Source organism: Sciurus carolinensis, unplaced genomic scaffold (assembly GCF_902686445.1).
Source record: "Sciurus carolinensis unplaced genomic scaffold, mSciCar1.2, whole genome shotgun sequence".
NCBI lineage: Eukaryota > Metazoa > Chordata > Mammalia > Rodentia > Sciuridae > Sciurus > Sciurus carolinensis.
Genome location: NW_025920477.1, coordinates 8,084 through 33,744, shown reverse-complemented (window position 1 = coordinate 33,744; position 25,661 = coordinate 8,084). Strand labels below are relative to the sequence as shown.

General features: G+C 41.5%; 1 protein-coding gene across 1 annotated transcript; it reads right to left on the bottom strand.

Moving 5' to 3' along the window:
* Nucleotides 1–23,638: 23,638 nt before the first annotated feature.
* On the bottom strand, nt 23,639–24,215 carry LOC124975764 (cyclin-dependent kinase 2-associated protein 1-like). Its single transcript, XM_047538321.1, has one exon. It carries the CDS (start codon nt 24,213–24,215, stop codon nt 23,868–23,870), a length of 348 nt encoding a protein of 115 aa, XP_047394277.1. The 3' UTR covers nt 23,639–23,867.
* Between the last annotated feature and the right edge of the window lie 1,446 nt (nt 24,216–25,661).

Here is a 25,661-nt window from a genome sequence, read left to right as displayed (position 1 = left end):
CAGGGGCCATTAGGAGCTAAAGGAAAAACATGCTTTAAGTGTGGGCAAGAAGGGCACTTCAGAAATACTGCCCTGAAGGACCCACAGGACTAAAGCCCAGGGAATGGCAAATAGTCCCACTATGTGTCAAATATATGTTGGCCAGGTTATATCACAGATTAGACAAACTTGTAAAGAACTTTATTGTCTCCCATTATATGGATGATATTCTTTTGGCTCATAGGGAACAGGAGACTTTATTAGGGGTATTTGACAATATTATTGAGACCCTAGGAAAATGGGGATTACATGTGGCCCCAGAAAAGGTGCGAACCCAAAGCCCTATTACCTTTCTAGGGCATCAAATATTAGATACCTGTGGTAGGCCACAAAACATTCAATTAGCCACAGAAAAACTTAAGACTCTAAATGATTTCCAAAAATTATTAGGTGATATAAATTGGATAAGGCCAAATTTTGGAGTCACCACTGGTCAACTTAAGCCTTTTTTTTATATTCTCCAAGGAGATTCAGACCCTACATTCCCCAGAAATTTAACTCCTGAAGGTAAAAAAGCCTTGAAGTTAGTAGAACAAGCTCTAGAAAATTCTCATAGTGATAAAGTTGATCTATCCTTGCCTTTTAGTCTCATAGTATTAGATTCTAAATATACTCCTACAGGACTATTGTGGCAAACTGTAACCCTGATATGGATCCATTTGCCAGTGTCCCCCAAAAATGTTGTTTCCCCATATCCTGTGATGGTAGCAAATCTAGTTAAAGTAGAACTTAAGACAGCTCTCCGAGTTTTTGGAGTTCATCCTCAGACAGTTATTGTCCCGTACACGGCAAAACAGATTGAAATACTAGATAACAATAATAAAGTTTGGGCAGTTGTCTATTGTTCCACCATGGCCACATTTGATAATCACGTGCCAAGTTCACCTATTGTCAGCTTCTTCAAAAGACATCCTGTTATTTTTCCTCTGGTTATTAAGGCTCAACAATCCCAGCAGCAAAAACAATCTTTACAGATGGTTCCTCCTCTGGTAGAGCTACAGAGTTTCTGATAAAGTACAAACTATTATTACTTCTTATAAGTCTGCTCAAAAAACTAAATTAGAAGCAGTAATATCTGCCTTACAAACATTTCCTGAGAAACCTTTAAATATTTATACTGACAGTCTCTATATTGCCCAGTTTGTGCCCGGCTTGAGACAGCTGGACCCATTAGTCCTCAATCTACCTTACAGCAATGCTTTTATGAAGTACAAACTCTTCTATGGGCTTACAAAGAACCTTTATATATAGGCCATATCAGGGCACATTCAGGCTTACCTGGGCCTTTAGCTCAAGGAAATTCTACTGCAGACTCAGCTACTCGAGATTCTCATATATTTAATATTGTAAAGGAAGCAATTAATTTCCATAAAGATTTTCATTTCAATGCTACTACTCTCAAAATAAAATATAACATTAAAAAAGAACAAGTCAAAAATATAGTAAAACAGTGTTCTGCCTGTGTGCCTCATTTATCTGTTCCTCATTTTGGAGTCAATCCTAGAGGACTCCTTCCAAATCATCTATGGCAGATGGATGTCACCCATATTCCCGAATTTGGTACTTTAAGATTTGTACATGTAACTGTAGATAGCTACTCAGGATATATATTTGCTACTGCCCATACAGGGGAAAAGAGAAAAGATGTAATCAGTCACTGCCTTCAAGCCTTTGCTACTATGGGAAGGCCAAAATCATTTAAAACAGATAATGGGCTTGAGTATACCTCTTCTTCATTTTAAAAGTTTTGTTCAAAGTTTAATATCTATCCTTCTACAGGATTGCCCTACAATCCACAAAGACAAGCTATCATGAAAAGGGCAAATCAAACATTAAAAGTCTGCTTAACTAAACAAAAAGGGGGTATAGGGGCATTAGCCCCTCCCAAGGACAGACTTAACCTTGCTTTATTCACCCTCAATTTTTAAAATTTGGATGCTATGGGCTGTACTGCAGCTAGACATTTTAGTGGAAAGTTTGGTGGCCATCCACAAGCAATGTGGAAAGACATCTTGACTGGGTCCTGGAAAGGACCTGACCCAGTATTAATTTGGGGGTAAGGATCTGTTTGTGTTTTTCCTCAGGATCAAAAACAACCTATCTGGGTCCTGAAGTGCTTGGTAAGGACTATCCATGAGAAAAAAAATGGCACTGAAACACAAAATGATGGTGATGGTGGTAAGCCTACTGCTGTTGACCCTTCCTAAAACTTTTGGGGATACATTCTGGGGACTGCTATCTGCATGGCCTATTCCCTTGCCTATCACTCATGACACACAAGTTTTCCCTCAATTATTTCCTAGTACAGAACTTCTAGGTATCCCTTACCTACCAGCTGGTTCCACTGTAAAGCCACTTAATACTAGTCTAAACTTCAAGTTAAGAGGTAGTCTTTGCTTCCTCTGGTTAGCCACCTCAGAAACCGCCATGATACAGGGAGGCAATCTCTCTCTCATTCAATAAAGGTGCAGTCAAAAGCAAGCATATATAAAGGGAAGTAATACACCTGTTCATAGTTATACGGGGTGTGAGGCCAATTTCACTTCCTTTAATCAATCTTTCCCCCCTACTCCTTTATGCGCCATGTCTCTGTTTGTGTTCACTCTGTCTAACAGTTCTAAGTTTAATATTAACATTACTAATAATAATGATAATGATACTGAAATCCTTAACTGTGCTAACCAAGAGCATTATGTATCTAGTTGTTGGGATGCTTCATTATTTCCTCTGGCTGTGATTGCCAGGATTCCTAAATTTATTCCAGTCCCAGTGACCGTAAATCATAGTGAGTGGAATTTCCTACCCGTGAGAGCAAAAAGAGATTTTAGTAACTCAGCTATTGTAGCCATTCCTGTTGCTGCAACAGCTGCTGCAGCTGCTGCCACTGTTGTTGGACTTGCCCTAGGAACTGCTATTCCTACTGCTCATGTGCTCAACAATCTGTCACAAGCCACTGCTGAAGCAATGACAGCCCAGGAAAACATCAATGCACATCTCACCACGGAAATACTGATTCTAAACCAGAGTGGACTTACTACAAAAACAAGTGGACATGTTGACTCTTACCGCACAGATGGGCTATTTAGTGCATGCCCAAGGACTGTGTGTTACCCCTATACCCAATTCTAATATTACTGCTTCTGCAAATCTGTCCAAATGGCTTGGAAGCATGCTTAATGGGACATGGACTAAAGAATTTACTAATTTGACTACCCTATTAAGAAATTCTATATTTGTGATAAATAGTACTTAGGTCAAGGTCCCAGGTATGCCAGAAGCCATTAGTTTCTTACAGTTAGCATTACAATTTGGGAAACAATGGATGGAAAGTTTTGCTATGATGGGATTGTTGTTCTTGCTGTTATTATTGCTGCTCAGATATCTGTTGTCTCTAAGGAGTCATCAAAGACAGCAAGTCTTAGTGGTACAGCAAGTCCTTATGGCCATGGACCAGGGCTCTGATCTGCAGATTTGTCTCTCCCAATTACAGGACTGGTAGTCAAAGATAGGTAAGCACAGGGTGAACTTTATACCAACATAAGACATGGATCAAAACATGCCAACAGCTCTTTGACTCCCAATGACGGGTAAGGATAAAGTCTGACTCTGGCACCTAAGACAGACACAGTCACTGTCCTTTTCCTTTTATAATAAAAAGCAGGAGCCTGTTGAGGGCAGTCTTGGACAAGATGGTGCCTGGCAGTGAGCCAAAGGGCACTGCCTACCAAAATAAGAAAGTACCCAAAAAGGTTGCTTGCTTACTAGTTCCTTGGAGACTTATGACGTGTTAACACCAAGTTCAAGGATTGGCTGTCTAATATCATGCCGCGTGTGGACAGCTTGTGATTCATATAGTGTTTTCCTCTGCATGCTTTCCTGTGTGAGAGAAAGCTTTGCTATAATTGGCTGATAAGCTAGGAGCCTGGGTGAGGAGAGAGGGAGAGGGAAGAAGAAGGGAGGTAGTGGCAGAACAAAGGAGGCAGGAAAACAGGGAGGACACAATAAATCTCATCAACTAAATATTGGTGTTGTCTTCTTTCTCTGTGCTGGATCCGCTGGGCAGAACACCCGAGAGCCTTCGCCACTTGCCTTTGCCTGTTTATATTTCCTTACATCGTCTGGCTAAGTGGATGAGGCATTCCCTCATTGAAGGAAACTGGACTTTCCCAGGAAAAACACCTTCCTCTACCTTACCCCTACCTGAGATGATAGGGAAGATGCAGAACCAACACTGGCTTGTGCATTTTGCACAGGACTCTCCTGGATAGAATTTTTCAAAATAAAATGCCAAATGGAAAAGTTTAAAAAGAATGATCAAGGAAGGCGTCAGTAGATTGTGTCGTAAGGGCTGGGGATGCAATGATGAATGATCCCCAAAATCTCTTTTCATACTAAGAACCTGAGCATATTCTCTTAGCCACACAGTCCTACCTCTTCTCTTGCCCTGTCCTCCATGGATGACTGATACTATTTTCTGCTTAGGGATTAGCTACAACCAGTATCCTCCTTCAGTAAAGATGGGATAATTCTTTCCCTCAGGACACAATCCTAGACTGTGTGTCTTGAGAAGTAAGAAAGTTTTTTTTTGCAACATTGTTGTGAAAGGAGATTTAAGAATTCTTTAGTCTTTAATTGGTTTTGTCTAGGGATGCTTTTCTGCATAGAACTTCATACACACAGAACTTGAGGGGATCAAGTCATGTACATTAAAGGAGCTGTTCTTGTGCTCACGATATAGCCCATCCCATATGGCGCTGATTTTGGAAACAGAAAGGCAGGGGTTCAAATCCCTAGCATCAAGGGTTTGGAAGAAATTTAGAAAAATCTCTTCAGAGTGTGCAAATCTCCTATCCTATAAATCTTTTTCTTTTATCCTGTGTTCTTCAACTCTGTGCAACTCTGTGCAACTATTGGGGTTCAATATCAACTGATCCCCAGAGAGTTAAAGTGCACAAAAGATACTGCAAATCACACAATGAGGTTTTTCTTTTCTATTGTAAACGAATGGGATACATGTTGTTTCTCTGTTTCTACATGGCGTAAAGGCATACCATTTTTGTAATCATAAATTTACATAGGGTAATATTGTTTGAATCATTCTGTTATTTTTCCCTTCCCCCCACCCTTCCCACACCTCTTTTCCCTCTATGTAGTCCTTCCTTCGTCCATTCTTGTCCCCCTCCCTAAACATAACTCTAACACAAACACTATCCCCTCACACCCCCCATTATGTATCATCATCCACTTATTAGTGATATCATTCATCCTTTGGTTTTTTTGAGATTGACTTATCTCATTTAGCATGATATTCTCCAATTTCATCCATTTGCCTGCAAGTGTCATAATTTTTTCATTCTTTATAGCTGAGTAATATTCCATTGTATATATATACCACAGTTTCTTTATCCATTCATCAATTGAAGGGCATCTAGTTTGGTTCCACAATCTGGCTATTGTGAACTGAGCAGCTATGAACATTGATGTGGCTGCATCTCTGTAATATGCTGATTTTAAGTCCTTTGGGTATAGGCCAAGGAGTGGGATAGCTGGGTCAAATGGTGGTTCCATACCAAGTTTTCTAAGGAGTCTCCACACTGCTTTCCAGAGTGGCTGCACTAATTTGCAGCCCCACCAAGCAATGTATGAGTGTACCTTTCTCACCACATCCTTGCCAACACCTGTTGTTGCTTGTATTCTTGATAATCGCCATTCTAATTGGGGTGAGATGGAATCTTAGGGTGGTTTTGATTTGCATTTCTCTTATTACTAGAGATGTTGAAAATTTTTTCATATGTTTGTTGATTGCTTGTAGATCTTCTTCTGTGAAATGTCTATTCATTTCCTCAGCCCATTTGTCTATTGGGTTATTTGCATTCTTGGTGTAGAGTTTTTTGAGTTCTTTATAGATTCTGGAGATTAGTGCTCTATCTGAAGTATGATTGGCAAAGATTTTCTCCAACTCTGTAGGCTGTTACTTTGCATTGCTGATAGTTTCCTTTGCTGAGAGAAAGCTTTTTAGTTTGAATCTATCCCTGTTAATGATTCTTGCTTTTATTTCTTGTGCTATGGAAGTAGTGTAGAGGAAGTCTGGTCCTAAGCTGACATGTTGAAGATCTGGACCTACTTTTTCTTCTATAAGATGCAAGGTCTCTGATCTGATTCCAAGGTCATTAATCCATTTTGAGTTTAGTTTTGTGCATGATGAGAGATATGGGTTTAGTTTCATTCTGTTGCTTATGGATATCCAATTCTCCCAGTACCATTTGTTGAAGAGGCTATCTTTTCTCCATTGCATATTTTTGGCCCCTTTGTCTAGTATGAGAAAATTGTATTTATTTGGGTTTGTGTCCGTGTCCTCTATTCTGTGCCATTGATCCATCTTTCTATTTTGGTACCAATTCCATGCTCTTTTTGTTACTATTGCTTTGTAGTAGAGTTGAAGATCTGGTACTGGGATACCCCTGCTTCACTCTTTCTGCCAAGGATTGCTTTAGCTATTCTGGGTTTTTTATTCTTCCAGGTGAATTTCATAATTGCTTGCTCTATTTCTGTAAGGTACATCATTGGGATTTTAATTGGAATTGCATTGAATCTGTATAGCACTTTTGGTAGTATGGCCATTTTGACAACATTAATTCTTCCTATCCAAGAACATGGGAGATCTTTCCATCTTCTAAGGTTTTCTTGAATTTCTTTCTTTAGTGTTCAGTAGTTCTCATTGTAGAGGTCTTTCACCTCTTTTGTGAGATTGATTCCCAAGTATTTTATTTTTTTCGAGGCTATTGTGAATGGGGTAGTTTTCCTAATTTCTCTTTCTGAAGATTCATCACTTATGTATAATAATGCCTTATATTTATGTGCATTGATCTTATATCCCGCTACTTTACTGAATTCACTTATGAGTTCTAAAAGTTTCTGGTGGAATTTCCTGGTTCCTCTAAGTATGTAATCATATCATCAGCAAATAGGGATGATTTGAGTTCTTCATTTCCTATTCATATACGTTTAATTTCTTTGGTCTGTGTAATTGCTCTGGCTAGAGTTTCAAGGACGATATTGAATAGAAGTGGTGAAAGAGGGCATCCCTGCCTTGTTCCACTTTCTAGGGGGAATGCTTTCAGTTTTTCACCATTTAGAATGATATTGGCCATGGGCTTAGCATAGATGGCCTTTACAATGTTAAGGAATGTTCCCACTATCCCTATTTTTTCTAGTGTTTTGAGCATGAAGGGGTGCTGTATTTTATCAAATCTTTTTCTGCATCTATTGAAATAATCATGTGATTCTTGACTTTAAGTCTATTGATATGGTGAATGACATTTATTGATTTCCTGATGTTGAACCAACCTTGCATCCCAGGGATGAAACCCACTTGATCATGGTGCACTATCTTTTTAACATGTTTTTGTATGTGATTTGCTAAAATTTTATTGAAAACTTTTGTGTCAAAGTTCATTAAGGATATTTGCCTGAAATGTTCTTTCCTCAATGTGTCTCTGTCCGGTTTAGGTATCAGGGTAATATTGGCTTCATAGAATGAGTTTGGGAGGGTTCCCTCCTCTTCTATTTTATGGAATACATTGAGGAGTTTTGAATGAGCTCTTCTTTAAAGATTTTGTAGAACTTGACTGAGAACCCATCTGGTCCTGGACTTTACTTTGTTGGTAGGCTTTTGATGACTTCTTCTATTTCACTACTTGATATTGGTCTATTTAAATTGTGTATGTCCTCCTCATTCAGTTTAGGCAATTCATGTGTCTCTAGATACCTGTTGATGTCTTTGAAATTTTCTATTTTGTTGGAGTATAGATTTTCAAAATAGCTTCTAATTATGTTTTGTATTTCAATCGTGTCTGTTGTGATATTTCCTTGTTCATTCCGAATTTTAGTGATTTGAGTTTTCTCTCGTCTTCTCTTTGTAAGTGTGGCTAAAGGTTTATCAATTTTGTTTACTTTTTTGAAGCACCAACTATTTATTTTGTCATTTTTTTGTATTGTTCCTTTTGTTTCAATTTCGTTGATTTCAGTTCTGAGTTTAACTATTTTCTGTCTTCTACTACTTTTGGTGTTGGTCTTTTCTTCTTTTTCAAGGGCTTTGAGCTGTAGTGTTAGGTTGTTTATTTGTTGAGTTTTACTTCTTTTATTAAATGCACTCCACGAAATAAATTTTCCTCTAAGTACTGCTTTCATAGTGTCCCAGATGTTTTCATATGATGTTTCTTTGTTCTTATTTACTTCTAAGAATTTTTTAATTTCCTTCCTAATATCTTCTGTTATCCATTCATCATATAATAGCATATTGTTTATTCTCCAGGTGTTGGAGTAGTTTCTGTTTTTTACTAATTCATTTATTTCTACCTTCACTCCATTATGATCTGATAGAATACAAGGTAGTGTCTCTATCTTCTTGTATTTGCTAACATTAGCTTTATGGCATAATATATGGTCTATTTTAGAGAAGGATACATGTGCTGCTGAGAAGGAAGTGTATTCGCACTTGGTTGGATGGTATATTCTATAAATGTCTAATACGTCTAAATTATTGCTTGTGTTATTGAGATCTATGGTTTCTTTGTTCAATTTTTGTTTGGAAGATCTGTCCAGTGGTGAGAGAGGCGTGTTAAAATCACCTAGTATTATTGTGTTACAGGCTATTTGGTTTCTAAAATTGAGAAGGATTTGTTTGACATACATGGATGAGCCACTGTTTGGGACATAGATGTTTATGATTGTTATATCTTGCTGATTTATGGTTCCCTTAAGCAGTATGAAATGTCCTTCTTAATCCCTTCTGACTAACTTTGGCTTGAAGTCCACATTATCTGAATTGAGGATGGTACTCCATCTTTTTTGCTGAGTCCATGTGCATGGTATATTTTTCCCCATCCTTTCACATTTAGTCTATGGGTATCTCTATGAGGTGAGTCTCTTGCAGGCAACATATTGTTGGATCTTTCTTTTTAATCCAATCTGCCAATCTATGTCTTTTGATTGATGAATTCAGGTCATTAACATTCAGGGTTATTATTGAGATATGATTTGTATTCCCAGTCATTTGGTTCATTTTTTAAATTTTATTTTTTTATTCATTTATTTTTTGACACACCTTGGTTCCTCCTTTAGTTGACAGTTCCTTTAGGATAATTCCTCCCTTTGCTGATTTGCTTCTTTGTTTTTTATCTCTTCCTCATGAAATATTTTGCTGAGAATGTTCTGTAATGCTGGCTTTCTTTTTGTAAATTCTTTTAGTTTTTTTTTATCATGGAAGGATTTTATTTTATCGTCAAATTTGAAGGTAAGTTTTGCTGGGTATAAGATTCTTGGTTGGTATCCATTTTCTTTCACAGCTTGAAAAATGTTGTTCCAGGCCCTTCTAGCTTTTAGGGTCAGGATTGAAAAATCTGCTGATCTGTATTGGTTTCCCACTGAATGTAATTTGGTTATTTTTTCTCACAGCCTTTAAAATTCTGTCTTTATTTTGTATGTTAGCTATTTTCATTATAATGTGCCTTGGTGTGGGTGTATTGTAATTTTGTGTATTTGGAGTCCTATAAGACTCTTGAACTTGATTTTCCATGTCATTTTGCAGATTTGGGAAATTTTCTCATATTATTTCATTGAATAGATGGCTCATTCCTTTGGTTTGTTTCTCTAAGCCTTCCTCAATCCCAATAATTCTCAAATTTGGCCTTTTCATTATATCCCATAGTTCTTGGAGATTCTGTTCATGATTTATTACCATCTTCTCTGTTCAACTTTGCTTTCAAGGTTAAATATTTTCTCTTCAATATCTGAGGTTCTGTCTTCCAGGTGTTCTATCCTATTGGTTATGCTTTCTATGGAGTTCTTAATGTGGTTTATTGTTTCCTTCATTTCAAGGATTTCTGTTTGTTTTTTTTCAATATCTCTAACTCTTTATTGAAATGATCTTTTGCTTCCTGTATTTGCTCTTTTAACTGTCGATTGGTGCTATCATTCAGTGCCTGCATTTGCTCTTTCATCTCATCATTCAATGCCTGCTTTTGCTCTTTCATCTCATCATTTGCTTCTCTGTTCATTATATTATGTACATTTTGAACTCCCTTTCTGTCATTTTTTCTGTCATGCTGTCATTGTATTTTATTGATGTAACATCTAGATTTGTTTGGGGCATTTTCTTCCCTTGCTTTCTCATATTGTTCAGTTATCAGTGGACCACTAAGATATTGCAGATTTCCTCTATTGACTTATAGTATCACTGAAGATTTCTAGTATATCCCCTCTTAGCCTTCAGTAGCCTGAAGTCTTGGAGGAGGTTGATAATGTGGTGCTCCACAAGGAAGCTGCCTCTCTAGCGGTGATGACCCTCAGGTTGGGTATATTCCCTGATAGTGGGCAGAGGTGTCTCCGCTTGTTGACCAATGGTCATCCAAAGGGGAACTAGTCTGCGGGCTGAGGCAAGGCCTGTTTGTGCCTGTGTCTCTGGTTTTACCATCCTTGTGGGAAAACCTCACCCAGCAGGGAAGACTCAACCGGTGGGGAGGTCTCGCTGGTCAGTTCCTGTCCTAGAGGTTCCCCTCAATCTACAACTACCACCTGGGCTGGGCTGCCTTCCTCTGCAACATTCCCAGGGGTCCGGACCTAACTCCTGGGCCTGGGAGCCTCACCCTTCTCAGACAAGTCTCCTTAGGCTGCCTCTCCTCAGAGAATCTGCCCGCAGTCCTGGAAACTTTGCTCCACCCCTAGGCGTGTCTCTGTGCGGCTCTTCCACCAAGAAGCTGCCTAGTTCCTGGGACCCTGCTGTGCACCTAATCGCCTGACTAGGCGGCCCCTCCTCTGAGACGCCACCTGGATCCCCGTACAATAGCTCTGAGACCCAGAGACCCGCCACACACCTCTTCCTCTGGACAGCTGCCCGGTGATCCGACGCAGTCACTAGGAGTCCAAGCAACTCACTTTGCGTCTCCTCCTCCTGCCAACTGCCTGTAGCCCTAGGCAGTCACTCTGAGTCCAAGTGATCCACCCTGTTCCTCCTCCTCCTCAGGGTATCACCCTGGGTGTTCAGGAGGGGTCACTTGGAGACCAAGTGACCCACTGTGCTCCTCCTCCAGGCAGGCCACCGGTGTTCAGGAGTGGTCACTTTTAGTCCAAACAACTCACCACTCACCTCCTCCTCTGGCAACGACCTGTGGCTCTGATGTAGTCACTCCTAGACCAAGCGCCCCGCCGAGCTTCTCCTCTTCCTCCAGCAACCCCCCGGTGTTCAGAAGTGGTCATTCTGAGTCCAAACAGCTCACCATGCAGCTTCTCCTCTGGCAACTGCCTGTAGCTCTGATGCAGTCACTCCTAGACCAAACACCCCGCCGTGCTTCTCCTCTTCCTCTGGGCAGCCCCCTGGTGTTCAGAAGTGGTCCTTCTGAGTCCAAACAGCTTGCCATGCAGCTCCTCCTCAGGTAGCCACCCGGAGCCCCAGTGGTTGCTCTGAGTCCAAGTGCTGTGCTGAGCCGTCTCCTGTACGATGATCCCAGTTGTCTGTGTTTACCACTCCAGTGGGGGGAAGGGGTGTCTCGCTGGGTAACTCTACTTCACAAAGTTCCCTGCAATCCGGGGCTACCGCCCCATCTGGGACACCTCCCCAATGGAAGAGACTCACTGGGCAGCTTTGAGTTGGTTCCAAGTCTCTCGCTATCTCCTCTTTTGAATCCTGCATCCTGAAGCAACATGAAATGCAGCCACCCTCTAGGCCGCCATCTTGAAAACCCCCCACAGTGAGGTTTTATTGCAAGTTTGAGCTTGGAATACAAGAGTTTCTCAGATCACTACCATGGCTGAGTGGGGAGTGGTCCCAAGGGATGAGAAAGCACTCTACTTATGAAATTTCCCATCATTCACATACAAAGACCTGTACACTATTGGTTAACCTTCAAACAGCTAAACATTAGTCCTCTTTGGTTGGTTGCTGCCAATCTATTTGATTCTCATTGGGTCCTGCCAAAACTGAACAGTCCTGGAGGAAGAAGGGAGGAGGAATGTGGTGAACTATGCACAGGATGATTCGGGCTAGGCCACCTCTCCGGTTCTTTTTTCTTTCTTTTTTTTTTTTTTTTTGGTGCTGGGGATTGAACCCAGGGCCTTGTGCTTACAAGGCAAGCACTCTATTGACTGAGCTATCTCCCCAGCCCCGATCTATCTCCCCAGCCCCGAGCTATCTCCCCAGCCCCTCCAGTTCTTGATAGATAAAGTTTCTGGGCAGCTGACCATTACACAAACAGGTGTCACTTAATAGACTTGATAAGTCTGGGGGCCCAGCACATCCCATTTGTCATGTATTGGCTCTTGAGGGTGCTATCACAACTTCCTGTATCCTGGCGATTAAGGTAGTTTCTCATTCCTTAGTGTTTGCATGCTCTTTCCTATGGGGGGACTTTACACATGTCACCCTGTTCTCAAAACAACCGCTACCAGTTTTACCTGCAAGCAATTTCCATTGACTCCTTTCAGCGGGGAACTGCACTCAAAGGGAGCAGTGCATCCCCAGTCACCTGCATTGCTTATGAGGACGTGTTTCTTCACATCTTTCAACTGTCATTAGTTCAGATGTTACATCTCACTCATGAGTATGCTATGACCATTTTTTCCAGTAAATTCTCCTGATACACAATGTGCACCAGCTTGTAGTGGCATGAAATTCAAAATGACAACTCACAGGACCTTGCCAATTTTGAGGCTTTTTGGACTCACTCTTAGACTGCCAATGAAGAGGACTTCCAAAACGGAGCACTTTGCATGTGAACAAGGTCAACTGGAAAACAAACATGTGAAGAAAAAAGACATCCAACCCGTCCCTGATTTCCTAGTCAATTTTATTTTGTATTGGCTTGCTTATGACTTGATAAAAAGTGGTAGGATTTTGGGGTGAATCCTTCATAGTTTTTGCTGATAGCATTTAGGAGAAAGGGGGAATTTACCACATACTCTCCCAATATCATTGGAGCAGCTGTGTCAAAGGAACAAATCACAAGTAGAGACTCTAACTCATTTTGATGGATGTCCTCAAGAGATGCACTGTAAAAGTGGGAAAAATCCTGTGTTGTTCACATGTTTACCATGGATCTGGGGTTTATTGGAGTGTGATTTGTAGGGTAAGGGAAGAAAAAAATTCATTCATTACAAGAACCCACACCGAATGGAGGAAACCAGAGACAATAGACACGTTGCAGGTTGGTGGTGGGTAGAAGCAAGTCAGGAAATAAAATCATTTGACAATTTGAAAATGCCTGTGATTCAAGATCCCTGCTCAGTAAGTCTAATCCCACATTCAGATTTTCTTGAACCACTCCTGTTTTGATATTCACTTTTGGTCTTCACTTTTACCTTTTATAAGAGCTGTTTCTGTTTACATTTGTGATATTGTGGTGCAGTCTTTATTTCAAGAACTGGGTTCAGTGCTGCATATTCTGAATTCAACTCATTTCAATTGTAGTTTATGGGCATAGGGGCTGTGTTTTAAGGAAAGTCTTTTCTGCTGGTTCTTGTACCAGAAAAACTATGAATCAGCATATATAATCAACTGTCCCTTCAGAGAAACAAAAAAGAGATGTGAGTTTGGAAAAGCTTTGAGGTCCTTAAAGGGGAGTTAGGATCTGTAATGATAGTTGCTTACAGAATGAACTGGCAAGTACTACTTCCTGTATTTGTAGATTATGTTGAACCTGAAATACATGTCGTGGAATTTGAGTGTAGACGATGATGGCCAAAAAGTTTTAGAATGTCTCCTTATTGAAGTAGGCTTTCAGGACCAACAACCTTCTGCATTCGATGCCAAAAAAATTTCCTTGCTCTCCCTCTTTGAATGTTCATCTTGGAAGATTTTCATCATAGTCCTTTCATCACAGTGCGTGTTTCAATCTGGAGTTATACCATGTGATGCTATGTTCCTCAATCCATCAGCAGGCTCTTATATCATCCACTGGCTTGTAGTCAGCATCCCCCTGGGGCTGCTAAGAGGACTGGTGTGAATTTTCAACAGGGCCTTGTGCCAGGCTGGCACTAGGCTGGTCAAGAGAAAGAACTCATGTGTGAACACATATAGGTCGGACATTTCTGCATCTTGAGGTGAGTTGAGGTTGCCTTTAATTTCCCAGGAGGTAAATATCTGAGTGCAGCTTAGCTGTAAGGTCATAGCCAAGGAGGTGTGGCTTTGCAGGTGTAGTGAGCACAGAATATCTCTCCTGGCATGTCAGAACCATCGTATTGTCCATCAAACATCCTGAGTGAATGACTTCCACGACTTCATGTAAGTCTTAACAAGATGCAGCCAACTTCACCTAGAAGACCAACTTCCAGGTTGCAGCTGTCACCAGGCTGAACTTTCTAGGGAAAAAGGAGCAACACGCAAGATTTTGTGTGAGTGTTGCAATTCAAAGATCACTTAACCCACCATGCTCATGCATGCTCAACTGCGATAAGCTCTCACCAGCCATGCTTTGGTGTGATTGACAGGGCCCTAGGCTAGTTTCCTAGGATATTACTGGGATATTACAGGTGTTTCCAGTCCTGGAGGAGTTGTTTCCAAAAGAAATAGCACTGGAGCTGATGCTGTGCTTGGTGATCCATGTTTCCAAACACCCCTCCACCCAACCAGGCCCACTGGAACTGGTGTGGGATAATTGTCTGCTGTCATGATGCCCAGTGAGGCAAAATGAGTGCAGAGACACCTAGCGGACCTGAAGTTTAGTGTAAGATGTCAGGCTTCAGAGGAGTTCCTTGTTATGCCTGGTCCTGGAGGCATCCATGGACAATAGGACTGAGATCTCCTGGCCTATGAGGTTAGAATCACATTTTGGATAACATCAGTTCCCTGGGAATTGCTCCCTTCTTCTTTCCTCTGACCATCAAAACTGAGCTGGTTCTTGTTTTCACTCTTGGTCTGTTGCGTCCAGGAGCTGAAGCTTCTCTGGTTGCCATGGGAACCATGACGCCATGGTCCTGACAGGTCTTTTCTCTGTGACCTCAGGCAGAATCTTTGGTGTGGGCACCAGGTCTCGGGAGTCACTCCTCAAACACCATGCTGCTCAAGGCTCAGATAAAACCTCTGGGAAAAGAAACCAACTGCTCTCCAAGCGAATCCAGCAATCACAGAACAATTCACACCCAACTGCACTATGTCTGCCCCTTCCACTTGGATAAGGAGCTCTCCCATTTTTTCTCTCATGTCAGAGTAGCACTGGTAGACATGTGAGAGATTGTCCTGAGAGCAACTGAATGCAATTGAATCATTGAGAGTCCAGGGATATGAATATCAGCCCTCATATCACTGTAAGAAATCGTGAGAGTAAAAGCTACAAACATACAGAGAGGATGATTGACATTGGATGAGAAATGTTTCCTTTCTGTTAGCAAATATGGGGCCTCAGAACCCAGACCCCAAGAGCCAACACCACTTCCTTTTTCTACTTTATATTTTCTGACATCTTCTGGCTTCATTCATGAGACATTCCCTCATTGAATGAAACTGGCTTTCCCTGGAGAAACATCTTCCTCTATCTCACACCTACCTGAGATGATAGGCAAGATTTAGAACTAGCACTGGCTTATGCATTTTGCACAGCACTCTGATTAGAATTTTCCAAAGTAAAATGCCAAAAGCATAAAGAAAAAAAAATAAGATCAAGGAAGGTGTCAGTAGATTGTTGATATAATGGCTGGGAATGCAGTGGCAAATGTTCTCCAAAATCTCCTTTTCTAATAACAACCTGAGAATATTCTCATAGCCACATACTCCAACTACAGCCGGTTTTGTCCTTAAGTAAATACTGGATAATTCTTTCACTCAGGACACACCCCTAAACTGTGGGTCTTGAGATGCAAAAAAGATTATTTGCAAGATTGTTGTGAAAAGAAGAATTAAGAATTCAATAGTTATTGATTGACTTTGTCTAGGGTTGCTTCTCTGCATAGAACTTCACAGACACAGAACCTGAGGGGATCAATTCATGTACCTTAACGTAACTGTTCCTGTGCAGACAATATAGCCCATCCCCTAGGGCTCTGCCTTTGAAAGTGGAAAGGCGGTGGTTCAAATCCCCAGCACCAAGGGATAGGAAGAAAAGAAGAAAAAGCACTTCCCAGGGTGGAATCCTTCTATCCTCCCCACCTTTTTCTTTTTCTCCTCTGTTATTCAACGGAATCAACACTGTTCAACAACTACCAGTTTCACCTGCAAGCAATTTCCATTGACTCTTTTTCAGCTGGGAGCTGCATTCAAAGGGGGCAGTGCATCCCTAGAAACCTGCAATGCTTAAGAGGACATGTTTCTTCACAACTTTCAACTGTCATTAGTTCAAATGTTACATCTCACTCATGAGTATGCTATGACCAACTTTTTCCAGCAAATTCTCCTGATAGGCAATGTGTACTGGCTTGCAGTGGCAGGAAATTCAAAATGAAACCTCACTGGCCCTTGCCAATTTTGAGGCTTTTTGGACACTCCCAGATTGCCAATGAAGGGAACTTCCACACTGGAGCACTTTGCATGTGAACTACAAGGTAAACTGAATAACCAACATGTGAAGACAAAAGATAGCTGACCCAGGCCCTGATTTCCTAATCAGTTTTATTTTGTATTGGCTTGCTCATGACTTGATGATAAATGGTAGAATTTGGGACTGAATCCTTTTTAGTTTGTGCTGGTAGCATTCAGGAGAAATGGGGAATTTACCAACTACTCTCCCAATATTATAGGAGCTCCAGTGTCAAAAGAAGCAGAGCACTTGTAGAGACTCTTGTTAATTTTGATGGATGTCCTAAAGAGATGCACTGTAAATGTGGGAAAAGGATATGCTGTTCTCATGTTTGCCATGGATCTGGGGTTTATTGGATTGTGGTTTGTAGGAGGGTAAGGGAAGAAAAAAACCATTCATTGCAAGAACTTGCACCGAGGAAGGGAACCAGAGACATTAGGCATGTTGCAGGTTGGTGGTAGGTGGAATAAAATCGAGAAATAAAAATAATTTGACAATTTTCAAATTCCTATGGTACTAGTTTCCTGCTCAGTAAGTGCAGACTCACATTTGGATATTCTTGAATCACTCCTGTTTTAATATTCAGTTTTCATTCTTCACTTTTGCCTTTTAGCAGAGCTGTTTCTGTTTACATTTGTGATATTGTGAAGTCTTTATTTAAAAAACTTTGGGTTCAGTGCTGCATATTTCAAATTGAACTCATTTAAATTTAATTGTTTGGTCAATATTGAACCCCAATATTTGGGGGCTCCTGTGGGATAGACTCATCTGACTCCACCCAAGGAGAGACAATGTCCCATGGTACTAAAGTTTCTAAGGAGATTTTCTGTGGAAGGAGGATTGGCCACCTCAATTTGGTGGAACAAAGGTCCCCACTTGAATTTGGTTGAGAATTCTCATTTTGTGGAAGGAAATGGTTGTGAGTGACCCTGGAGGTTCCACTGTTGGAAGTTGTGGGAGATGTCCCAGAGAAACAGGAGTCACGCTGACGTCCACAGTGGATGCTGTATGGGCAGCTATTCAGTAAAGGATCCTTTGTCTGATTTTGGTAGTGTGAATAAGAAAGGCATTACACACGTGAGAGTGGTGTGGTTGACTGACTGGTGAATGTTGAATAGTCCTGTGAAAATTTGTTTTACTGCGTGTATTGCCTCTCTCATTCTTTTTGGTCTGCTTGGTTCTTTTCTCCTCATTTTTATAGGACAGGCTCAGGTAACTCCTAAGACTTTCCTCCTGAGTCACTTCTCAGAGGTCCATGCCAGAGGATGAAATTTTGGTGTGGACCACCTAAAGAAGGGTAAGTTTACTACACTCTGCTCCGTGGAGTAGCCAGTCTTTACCAAGATCTACACCGAGCTAGGTAGGTAAGCTTCTCTCCATGCACCCCACATCTGTTTGAGGTGCAGTTTTGTGTTTCTTTATTTTTGGAGGGTAAAATGGGCACCTGTTGGCTACTTAAAGGCAGTTAGTGCAGCCGCCATCTTTGAAGACTCCGGTGAGTGTTTTCCGGCCTAGGCAAGTTTCAATCGCCTGCTCTGTGTAGACCAGGCATATTGGAATCTGCCAAAGTCATTTCCTACTTTTCTGTACTGGCCCAAAGTGCAATTGCTGCCAGTACACAGTGTCCCTAGTCCTGACCTACCAAGGATGCATGGAGGTGGAGGAAGGGTTGGAACAACTGCAGGGTTCTCTGGCCCAGGCAACTCTCAGGTGGACCCCAAAGGTTCCTTCTTTGGACTCCCCCTCCCAAAAGCCCTAAGAGGTATCCAGGGTGTTTGGTAGATGGATGACACTGAGGGAAAGCACCAATTACCTTTGCCTTTGTACGGGCCATACAGCACCCCTCCACCTCCACTCTCTCCTGGATGTTTCTGATTTGCTTGCCAATCAGACATTAAGCAATAAGATGGTAGGATCAAGAGAAAGACATAGGACAATTAGTATGAAAATTACCAGGTTCCCTAGTTTGCATGGTTAGCCTTTATTAGTCTACCTAGAGTCTCTCCATTACTGTTCCTGTGCTTAAATGTGCTCACTTTGTTCTCTTTAAGCTGCAAGAGGGAGGCACTTAAAATCCCCTCCTGTAAGACCCTCCAAGCAAAGGGCATTATATTCCTAAGAACCAATAGATGTCCCCTCACCCTCTGGAGATTCCTTTAGTCTACCATGCTTGACATCAATAATCTCTACCATGAGAGGAGAAAGCCTTGAGGAATCACATACTAAGGGTGGAAGATCAAGGGGACCCTCCCAATTTAAGACAGACAAAAATACATTTAGGGAGGTTTTTGGAGGATCCTAATAAGTATTAAGATGTTTCAAAACTTATGTAAAGTATTTGACTTCACCTGGAAAATTATACTATTAACCATCTAGAGCACAGGCAGTTCCCAGAAACCATTCTAACTGGGATTCAAATGAGTAGGATGCCTAGAAAACTATTATGAGGCCTTCAGAAAAATCCTGCTATTTTCATGGAGAGACTCAGGAAGGAAATAAGAAAACACACCTCCCTGAATCCTGAATCCATGAAGGGCCACCTACATTCAAGGTACAAATTTATCATTCAGTCAGTCCCAAACATTTAGAGGAAATTGCAAAAATTGGCACGCGGCCCTGATTAATCTTTAGATGATCTTCTCCAACTTGCATCTTCCATTTTTAATAGAGATCAAAAAGAAAGAAAAGGGAGCATAAAGACAAGAAAAAGGGCTTATTAAAGATCATTCAAACTGATAAAGACTTTTAATGCCTTGCAACAGTGCATGCAGTTCACCCATTTTAGAAGTTGAAAAACTGCCTAGTCTAAAATCTTAGAATAATGAAGCAGTAATTTCCCCCAACCCTGTAGTTCTTACTCTGTTATCTGAAATTCCAGCTGCTGCTTGGTTTACTATGTCAGATTTAAAAGATGGCTTTTCCTGCATAGGCTAGACTCTGAATAGCAATTTCTGTTTGCCTTTGAGGAACCAGATACTGTATTTCAACTAACCTCGACAATGTTACCTCAGGATTGAGAGATGGCCCTCACCTGTATGAACAAACCTTAGCTAAGGACTTAACAAAATTCAGAATTAAAACATCTGTAATTGTTCTCCAGTATGTAAATGACATCCTTTACATGCCTCACCCAGGAGGAATGTCAAAAGGCCATTGCAGAACTCATAAACTTCTTTGCTGATAGGAATTATAAGATCTCAAAAATTAAAGCTTAATTATGTCATCAAAACTTCAATACTACAGGAAATAGCCACCATAGGACAATATTCTGCCCCAGAAATATCAAAAAGGGTCCTTACTGCAAGCTTCTGTCCTCAGCTTATCTATGAAGCAAGATTTAATCTGTTTGTCACTGAGGGGAAAATAAATCCTGGATAGGCAGTCATAGGCAGCTCAATAGCCAATGGCATATCTCAGTGAGGGGCTTAGAATAGTAGCTTCATTCTAAAAAGTAATGGAAAATAAGGTCTCATAATTTTCTTTGACATCCAAGCCTATCCTGATAGAAATAGCTAAAATGCCCTAGGCACAAAGTTTCTGCTAAAATCTGTTAGCTAAGCTGGTTCCAGATGTCAGTCAAGATTTACAATGAAATGTAAATAGAGAAAGCCTGATGGCTCAGTAGGAGACCGGTCTCAAACACATACACACACAAAAAAAAAAAAAGGTAAAAAGAGTCTTACCTGAATTCCAGCAAAAGTAAATTTTATGGTACTTTACTAAAGTAATTAATGGCCATATCATTTTTTCCAGAATTCTTGTTTTTTTTTTTAATTGAATAGTTTTTTGAGCTCATGACTTTTTTTCAGTTCTAGTTTTTATTCAACTAGAGTTTTTGAACATCTGTTACATTGCAACGGAGATTCACCTATAAAGTTACAAGGCCTTTGATTTTGTGGTATTTGTATGTCATGCTAATTGATGTCATATTTTGTGTCAAAATTGAGTTCTCCTAAAATTAAAATTTTAAAAATGGATTCAGATACTTTTAATTCACATGATTTAAAAGGGCTCAATTTAATTTGGGTAAACTAATAAAAAGTAAAGTGTCTTTGAAAATAACTTGCAAGTCTCTAGGTGGTCAAACAAATGAAGTGTTGATGTTAATAAAATGTCTAATATCAATTGTTTTTAGGACTTTTCTTCAACAGAAAAGAGATGGCAAATACTGTTCCAGACACTTATCTGATATCTTGTTTTTTTTACAAAATAAGTGAGTTACAGTTAACACGTAAGGGATTACTCAAAATGGGAGGTGGGAGGGGGCAAGAATGGAGAAAGGGGGGACTGTATAGAGGGAAAAACGGGGTGGGAGGGGTGGGGGGAAGCAAAAAATAACAGAATGAATCAAACATTATTACCCTATGTAAATGTATGATTACCCAAATGGTATGCTGTTACTCCATGTGCAAACAGAAACAACATGTATCCCATTTGTTTACAATAAAAATAAATTAAAATAAAAAATTGAAAGATGGAATAATATACTCCATACAAGTAGGAACTAAAAGAATATGACCCTGCTGTCTAGAACTGAATTCAGTTGGTATCACTGAAGTTCTAAAGAATGAATGGAATATCCAAACTCACTTGAATCAGAGAACAAATGACTTTTATAAATGTATTTTTTCTCAGTATATTAGAAAAGAAAGCAAGAGAAAAAGGAGGAGAAAGAGTGGAGGGAATGAGGAAGAAACATAAATGAAAATATACCTAAATTGACAATAGGATTTAGTAAAACTGGAAGATTGTTTGCAGCAGTGAATTTGGTATAATCTTATTCAAAAAGAATTTAGTGCTTGGTGCAGTGGTATATATCTATAATTCTATCTACCTAAAAGGCTAACACAGGAGTATTAAGGCATGTTCAAGAGCAGCCTGGGCAACTTAGCAATAACTTATCTCAAAATAAAATTATGAAGGGCTGGGGATATACCTCAGTGGTAGAACACTTGCCTGGCACACTTTAGGCTCTGGGTTCAATGTCCAATACCACTAAATTAATTAAGTAAAAAGAATCTGGCAACTCATGTATATACTAGTACATATACAAAGACATTTAATAACATTCATGGGGCTGGGGTTGTTGCTCAGTGATAGAGCATTTTCATGTGAGGCCCTGGGTTTAATCCTCAGCACCACATAAAAATGAATCAATAAAATAAACATATTGTGTCCATCTGAAACTTTAAAAACTTAAAAAAAAAATCCAGGGCTGGGGATATAGCTCAGTTGGTAGAGCACTTGCCTCAAAAGCACAAGGCCCTGGGTTCAATACCTAGCACAGCAAAAGCACAGTAACAAAAAAAAAAAAAATAGCATCCATATTCTTTGCTTCCAAAATACAACTTAGCTCCAAATTTTTTTACACACTGCAACTTGATTCATTTTACACAAATGGGGTACAATATTTCATTTCTATGGTTGTACACAATGTAAATTCACACCATTCTTGTAATCATACATGTACATAGGGTAATGATATTTCTCTCATTCCATCTTTCATAACCCACCCCCTCCCCCTCTCATTTCCCCTCTACATAATCTAAAGTTCATCCATTCTTCTCTTACCCCCTGTCCCCCACCCCCATTATGTATTGTCATCCACTTATCAGAGAAAATATTTCACCTTTGGTTTTTTGTGATTGACTTATTTCACTTAGCATGATATTCTCCAGATCTTTATTTCTAAAAGCAATTCCCCAACAAAAGGAATCATGTGTTCTTGAACAAACAGTCAGTTCCAAGGCCAAAACAGGTAAAAAAGCAAGTTATGGCAGAAAACAAGGAAGTACCCTCCCCTTAAAAGAGGATGGAGGACTTATTGAAGGGGCACAAGGGCCAACCTAAAAGAGTTCCTAATTGGAACAACAAAATAAAAGAGATAATACCATATTAATCATAGTACTATATTAAAATAGTACTGGATTAAAATCCTGTGATTAAAATAAATATCATTGGGCCCATACTGTATAAATAAATAAATTGGGGAAAAAGGACAACTTTACAGAAGAATTCTAACTTTAAAATTTAAAGAATGAGAGAAATAGAAAATAATTGTTAGAACACCACAGTAATAATTGCTAATGGAGGCTAAAATTAGTGGGCAAAATTTTAAGGAAAACCAGAATATTTGTATGCTCTCAAAGTATCTTTCTCAAATAAATATTATTAGCAAAGGAAAAAAAGTCTTAACTTTATAGTGAAGAAACCAAGCAGACACTACCCTAAGCAAGCAATCCAAGAGGTGTGAGTCTTACTATGCTAATAAGGTAAAGTTAACTGTGGGTTACTTTGGTGATTATTCCATTCATGCATTTTCTCCTCACATCTTGGAATTTCCCTTTATCACCAGGGAAAATCTTTCATATTATTATTTTTAGAAGAGTGCAGACCTGTTCTGTCTTGTTTTTGCTGGCATTTCTGCTGACTATATAGTCTCAGAAGGGTGAGCTAACTTTTCCAGGCTCCCATCTCCTGGTGTATTTTCCCACTCCCAAAGCCTTGACAGCACTTAGGTCACTTTTTACCTCCTGACTTTCTAGTATGACACTTAAACCCATAAAACTGAAAACTGGCTTGGCTCTTATCTTTTTTTTTTAATGAAAATAAGCTTTATTACATCAAGTAATAAATACATACAAAGATGCAAACAGTTTTAGTCATTTTCTTCCAGATATTTTGATCAACTTACAATAAACACAGAACTGAAATCTACATACAGTCTTAGTATGAAAATTTTCGGGGTCCTTGTTAGATTTGGCAGGTTGCTCTTTCTTCTGTATTTATAACTTGTGCACTCTTAAAATTGACTTCAAAGCACTAAGAGTCATGCAAATGCTTAAGCAAAAATGTGCCATTAAGCAGAATCTACACTGTATGGCACACGGGACCAGCTAAGTGAAGCAGGCAGTCAGGGATGCATTAAAACAAAGTCCTTGGGATCAACTGAGCTTATGAAAAGGAACAAAGAACAATTTGGGTGACATAAAGTATTCAAAATATTAAAGGGACACTGGTATCTCGGAGCCAAACAACAGTTTGCTGTAAAATAACTTCACATGCATCTTTTAAATCAATGCTTTAAAAAAAAAAAAAAAAAAAAAAAAAAAAAAAAAAAAAAAAAAAAAAAAAACCTGGGTCATTCCTAACTATGTAAAATGCAAATCCTAATTAACTTCGAAATATTTTCCCAATATTTTGAGATTGTGAATCTTGGGAGAAAAAACTAAACTGTTATCATTTTGAAAACAAGAGTTTCATCTGAACAGGGAAGATGAGCTGTCACCTCTCACTGTCGAGAGACCCTCCCAGCAGACAAGGCGGCTAGGACCTGGCATTCCGCTCTGTTTCAGCTAAGCACTCCCGAACCAGACCTCGAGCATGGATGATGCCTCGCTTCAGCCTCTCCATGGCGCTCTTGCTCCCCACGTAGGTGGGCCGTATCTCCTTCCCCAGCTCCTCCATGATGGCCAGCAGCTCTGCGTACTTGCTCTGGGGCACCTGGCTGTTCCCAGTTCCCTGTGTGTAGCCCAGGGATGGCGGCCCATAGTCGCTCAGCAGCTGGCGGTACTTCGAGGATGCTGCCATGCTGGTGGAAGGCGGGTGGATGCTTCCAGCGGCGTTGAGGGCGGTGGCGGGCATGTGCGCGGCCAAGTTCGGCTTGTACGACATCCCCCCGGGTGGTGGTCGCACCAGGCGCAGCGGGGCCAGGCCGCGAGGGCGGCGGCTGTGGTGAGGCCGGGCGGCGGCGCGGTGGCCCCTGCGTCCCCGCACCCATCCGAGCACCCGCCGGGCGCGCCCGCACAATTTTTGTTGTTGACAGCTCGGGCTGCACCGGCAAATATGGCCGTCCCTCACCCTGACACCGACGCAGTATATCACCCATACATCGGGCGCGCGCGCAGGGGTGGCCCTCCTCTCTAGGGGTGGTGACCCTCAGGTGGCGTATATTCCCTGCTAGTGGGCAGAGGTGCCTCCACTTGTTGACCAATGGTCATCCAATGGGGAACTAGACTGCGGGCTGAGGCAAGGCCTGTTTGTGCCTGTGTCTCTGGTTTTACCGTCCCTGTGGGAAAACCTCCCCCGCCCGGGAAGACTCACTCGGTGGGGATGTCTCGCTGGTCAGGTGCCCTCCTAGAGGTTCCCCTCAATCTACAACTACAACCTGGGCTGGGCTGTCTTCCTCTGCAACAATCCCAGGGGCCCGGACCCACGTCCTGGGCCTGGGAGCCTCACCCTTTGCAGGCGAGTCTCCTTAGGCTGCCTCTCCCAGAGAACCTGCCCGCCGCCCTGGAAACTTCGCTCCGCCCCTAGGCGAGTCTCTGTGCGGCTCCTCCAGCAAGAAGCCACCTAGCTCCTGGGACCCTGCTCTGCACCAATAGCCTGGCTATGCAGCCCCTCCCCTGAGCCACCACCTGGAGCCCCGCACAATAGCTCCGAGACCCAGAGACCCGCCACACACCTCCTCCTCCAGACAGCTGCCCGGTCCCCGATGCAGTCACTAGGAGTCCAAACAACCCACTTTGGGTCTCCTCCTCCCGCCAACCACCTGCAGTCCCAGGCAGTCACTCCAAGTCCAAGTGACCCGCCCCATTCCTCCTCCTCCTCCTCGGGGTAGCCCCCTGGGTGTTCAGGAGCGGTGGCTCCGAGACCAAGCGACTCACCACGCTCCTCCTCCAGGCAGGCCACCGGTGTTCAGGAGCGGTCGCCTCTAGTCCAATCAACTCACCACTAGCCTCCTCCTCTGGCAACCACCTGCAGCCCTGATGTATCACTCCCAGACCAAGCGTCCCACTGCTCTCTTCCTCCAGGCAGGCCACCAGTGTTCTGGAGCAGTTGTTCTGAGTTCAAACAGCTCGCCACACAGCTCCTCCTCTGGCAACCACCCGTGGCTCTGATGCAGTCACTCCCAGACCGAGCGACCCGCCGGGCTTCTCCTCCTCCTCCGGGCAACCCCCCGGTGTTCAGAAGCGGTCGCTCTGGGTCCAAACAGCTCGCCACGCAACCCCTCCTCAGGCAGCCGCCCGGAGTCCCAGTGGTTGCTCGAGTCCAAGCGCTGTGCTGAGCCGCCTCCTCTACGATGATCCCAGTTGTCCGAGTTTACTGCTCCAGTGGGGG

Bases quoted from the DNA above. Each gene is read 5' to 3' on its own strand.
- LOC124975764 (XM_047538321.1), bottom strand. From the start codon at position 24,215: ATGTCGTACAAGCCGAACTTGGCCGCGCACATGCCCGCCACCGCCCTC.